We start from the raw sequence: 4,029 nt of genomic DNA, 5'->3' as shown, positions 1-4,029 counted from the left end.
GCATCCTCTTAGACAACCTTCCCAAGCATGGAATCTCCTACATAATTACGGATATTGCGTAGGATAATTAATTTATCTTGATATATGATTTCAATTCTCTTGTCTCGGAAGATCTCTACGCATGCAAGCAACCATCTTGTGACTCCCTTATAGCAAGCAACTATCTTTCTCTCCAACCACCGCATCTCTCTCGAGTCCACATATCTCTCCCCTTTTAAATAAAAAAGAGCATAAATAAAAAATGGTGAGGGGAGCATAAATAAAAAAGAGAATACCTAGATATGGCATGATATATCTGAAGGTGAGTGCACTGGGGCAGCTTTCGATGATGTCAACTTTTGAGCAGAAGCTTCACTTTGAGACCTCGAGTCGAGAAACATAAAACAAGAAAATCGCTAGAAATGACCCTAATTTCCAAAACTAGACCTCATGTCAAGGTTGAAGAAGGTTTTGAACCTAATTTTGCAAGAGCCTACTTTACTTGTGGATAATTTGGCCACCATGAGAAGGGTTGCTCACTTAGCAAAAAAGAGAAGAAAACAATTTGAAAAGCTTGTGAATACTATGTTTGGGATGCAAAGTACAAATGAAAATTCCCATGCAAACTATATACATTTGGGAAAGAAATTGGATAAGGAGATGGAGCAAAGAAATGGGAAAATACCCAAAAGCACTAAGGATGCCATTACACTCCAAATTCTTTTGGAAAAAGGTAAAATGTGGAACCCTTTGCACCCAGTAGGAAATCCTTGTAAATCTACATATGGCTCCAAAGTGGATGAGAAAGAAGGGGATAATGGAATGGTGGATATGCAGGCTGACTTGGAGGTAGTACCTAACCTCATGAAGGCAACATGTAATAGAACTCGTATTCCCCTCTTTATTGATGCAATGAAAAAATTAGTCCTAGAACGCTGAAGGATTAAATGCTATGAATAGATTTAGTCTCTCGTGAGTGATACTTAAGGAGGATTGTGATGTTTTAGTAAAACAACATAAACTGCACCAAAAGGTTGGCCATGTTGGGCACTAGGTCATTGGCTAGTGGCCTCACTTAGTGCCCCTCTTTTTAGCCTCAATACTTATGTCTTAAACCTTAGAATTAAAAAATTTGTGTCCCAAAAACTTTTACTCCCTTCCAACATCAACAAAAAAAATTGTTTGTTTTATCTTCTTACATATTTAAAAAATTATACTTCTCTTGTCTTGCTTTTATTGCATTAGGCTTGTGGAGGATAATGCCCCGCAGGTACGACATGCTACATGGCACCAAAGTTGGGAGTGCAGTAGATTGCAAAGCACCATACACAACCAAGGTGGATTTTCATAGCTATGAAATCACATGTGATTAGCAATCTCAATGGGAAAGTCAAGATTGGGAATCTCCCACAGAGATTGCACAAATAGTACTTAACCTCGTTCCAAACATAATATCAGCCTGAAACTGACCTGAGACAAACAAGAAACAAGAACATTAGCAAGGCTGCCTTGGCTTCCATGCCTCATTTCTGGATGCATGATTCGTCCATTCATGCATACCTCAATTCGCATGTATAGGGAATTCTAAAATTTCATGGCATGATCAGATCCCTCTAAGAAAGAAAATTTGGTCAGAAACCCTTTACATTGATGCCTGCATGTGCGCTACTTCATCGTCCCTCTGCCTTCGACAAAGGGCAGCCCCGTCTGCGTGATACTTCTTTCAGCTATCATGTCTTTGAGCTGTCCATACCACAACTGCTAGCCAATTTCCCTTAAGTTTCTGATGGCCGGCTGCCAAGTTGTAAATTACACCTGCATTTTCTAACGAGGGGTTAAGAGACCTTGATAACTTCACTCCCAGCATTCTTTCACCTCAATTCTTTATTCTCGAGGTCTTGCCTTCCTCTAGTTTATCTGGTTACTCTTATTCTTAGGGGTTACTCAACTTGAAGGAAGGTCATGGAGTATGGATAATAAAGCACAAGAATCCTTGGCTCTAAACAACAACCAACATGCTTTAATACAATGATGTGAGCTAATGTTCACCATGTACCTGTAAAGTAATGCATAAAAAGAACATTCAGGTGTTTACAAAATATGTGAAACCCCTGTTTCCATCACGGAATCTGATGATAGAAAAACGTGGACAAATAATTTTGTGCCCAGCCATCCATCGCACATTAAACCCTTAGATGCATGGTTGCTTGAGCAAATTTAGAATGCAAAGTGTACAAAAAAAATAGTCAGTAGGTTGTATGCTGACTGATATGAGTAATAAATCTTCAGCCATTACTTACATGTTGATCCAAGCCAGGCAAGCAAGCAGTAGCAAAGACGAAAATCCTCATCAGGCTCCATGTGGGAGAAACCTCGAACTCACAAGACGGTCTGTCATGCCCACGAAATTCCTCTTCGAGCTCCGTGCTGGAAGCCACAGTAGGGTGGACTATTTTGCAAATGTCTGATTAAGGTTCCCAACAATTCAAATCAAATACCAGCCATGGTGAATGGTTGGTGATGCAGTGTCTAAATAAGTTGTACATTTGATTGTCAGTGAGGTTCACCAGGAGATTTCCAATACTGATCCAGTGCATCAATAATGCCATAAAAGCTGTAGAAATTTTTGCTGACCACATCAACTTGGATGCCCAAACACGCCGCACCTGCAGCGGTGACAGGGCCATGGGCAGCTACAACTGGCTTCGTCCCGCTTCTAACCATTGTAATGCCCAATGCCTTCAAGCTCTTTAGCAGGCCTTCCACTTCTGCAGTGCTTGTAAAAACCAATGCATCTAGATTTTGCAAAGGAAGAAGAGGCCTGGCACACTCTGTACCAACCCAAGTGGTAGCATATGCATTGAGCCGCCTAGGTTGCCAGCCTCTGTCAAGGAGGGCTTCAAGGAAGCAAGGGACAACCAAGGGCTCTTCAAGGCCTTCAACAAATGGCACAGGGCAGAGTATCGATCTGCCATGGCCATCCCCGAGCTCTTCAACCAGAGCTTGAGGGGTGGCCACAGACGGAACCACCATGGTTACATGCTTTCTGCTTTCTCCAAACATGTCCAGCTCTACTAGAAGCTCTGCATCTCTACCCAATGCGGCGACGAAGAACCCATCTCCGATCGGCTGTGACAGATGAGGGTTTTTCTGCAGAACCTCAGCCACAGCTCGGATGCCTGCCCGGGAGGTGAACGCTATGCCGGAGTACAGGGATGTGAAGGGGGACGGGCTTCCGCAGAGGCAGTCATGGACGTCTTGTGTGGTTTGGGCTGTGCTTTCTACGGTGATGGAGGGGCACCAGACAGTTGTGGCGCCCTCCTGCTGGAGATGGTGCTGCAGGCGGGAGGCGTAGAGTGAAGGGGTGGTAAAGGCCACCGTCTTGCCCTCCAGCCGGCGCCCATTGGCGGCAGGCTCCATGCCCTTGTTGCCCTCCTGCATGATGGCAACTCCTGGCCCAAGAAGAGGCTTTCTTCTGAAAGTGCGGCCTCCCAAGTGTAGCGAGGTGAGCGCGTAGTTTGAGCATCGCACTGAAGGCCAAGCGTTGGCCATCATCCTCCTCGCCTGGCCTCGCTCGCAAAAGCACAGATCGCACATGCTTTCTGAGATTTGTAATGGCTACCTTGTCTGTGGTGTGGTCTAAGTAGAACCCCAATTAAGAATTTTGTCGTTTTTAACCTTGAATTTCAGTTGAGATCAATTAAATTCATTTGGATGTCTAGGTTTATGCCAATAAAATAAAAGCCCTTCCTGAGTGGAAAAAGGAAAATTCATTAACAAGTTATTGTTTTTCTAAAGTTTTAATAACCTTAATAATTAAGATTTTTCCAACCAACAACCAATCTCTTTTCTTTGAGCAATAGTTATATATATTAATATTAACAAAAGCTGCCCTTTACAAAAAGTCCTTTTCTCCTACTAACAAGTCCCTTCTCTCAATTACATTACATCAAGTAAAGACTTTGAAGCCAATAGACCACAACAAAACTTAGAGACCTTCCATTTCACTTGTCGGTGTCTGGTCAGGACCCGGCACTTACATGGTTCCAG

The 4,029-nt window shown here is 43.2% G+C and overlaps 1 protein-coding gene across 4 annotated transcripts; it reads right to left on the bottom strand.

Moving 5' to 3' along the window:
• Window positions 1–1,181: 1,181 nt before the first annotated feature.
• On the bottom strand, window positions 1,182–3,617 carry LOC147607900 (uncharacterized). 4 transcript variants are annotated; one of them, XR_015264631.1, is made up of 3 exons: window positions 2,280–3,617; window positions 1,540–1,794; window positions 1,182–1,449 (listed from the first exon to the last, which is right to left on the bottom strand). XR_015264631.1 is itself a non-coding variant. In XM_086790034.1 (1 exon), exon 1 carries the CDS (start codon window positions 3,574–3,576, stop codon window positions 2,533–2,535), a length of 1,044 nt encoding a protein of 347 aa, XP_086646160.1. In that variant the 5' UTR covers window positions 3,577–3,617; the 3' UTR covers window positions 2,232–2,532. The 4 variants fall into 4 exon arrangements, 1 of the variants encoding a protein (XP_086646160.1); XR_015264633.1 differs by having other exon boundaries at window positions 1,626–1,794; XR_015264632.1 differs by lacking the exons at window positions 1,182–1,449; window positions 1,540–1,794 and adding an exon at window positions 1,801–2,035.
• Between the last annotated feature and the right edge of the window lie 412 nt (window positions 3,618–4,029).

The sequence above is a fragment of the Cibotium barometz genome, chromosome 54, assembly GCF_041138505.1.
Source record: "Cibotium barometz isolate CiBa-2024 chromosome 54, ASM4113850v1, whole genome shotgun sequence".
Lineage (NCBI taxonomy): Eukaryota > Viridiplantae > Streptophyta > Polypodiopsida > Cyatheales > Cibotiaceae > Cibotium > Cibotium barometz.
The sequence above is the reverse complement of the archived record's forward strand: the minus strand, read 5'-3'. Positions and strand labels throughout refer to the sequence as shown.

Bases quoted from the DNA above. Each gene is read 5' to 3' on its own strand.
- LOC147607900 (XM_086790034.1), bottom strand. From the start codon at position 3,576: ATGTGCGATCTGTGCTTTTGCGAGCGAGGCCAGGCGAGGAGGATGATG.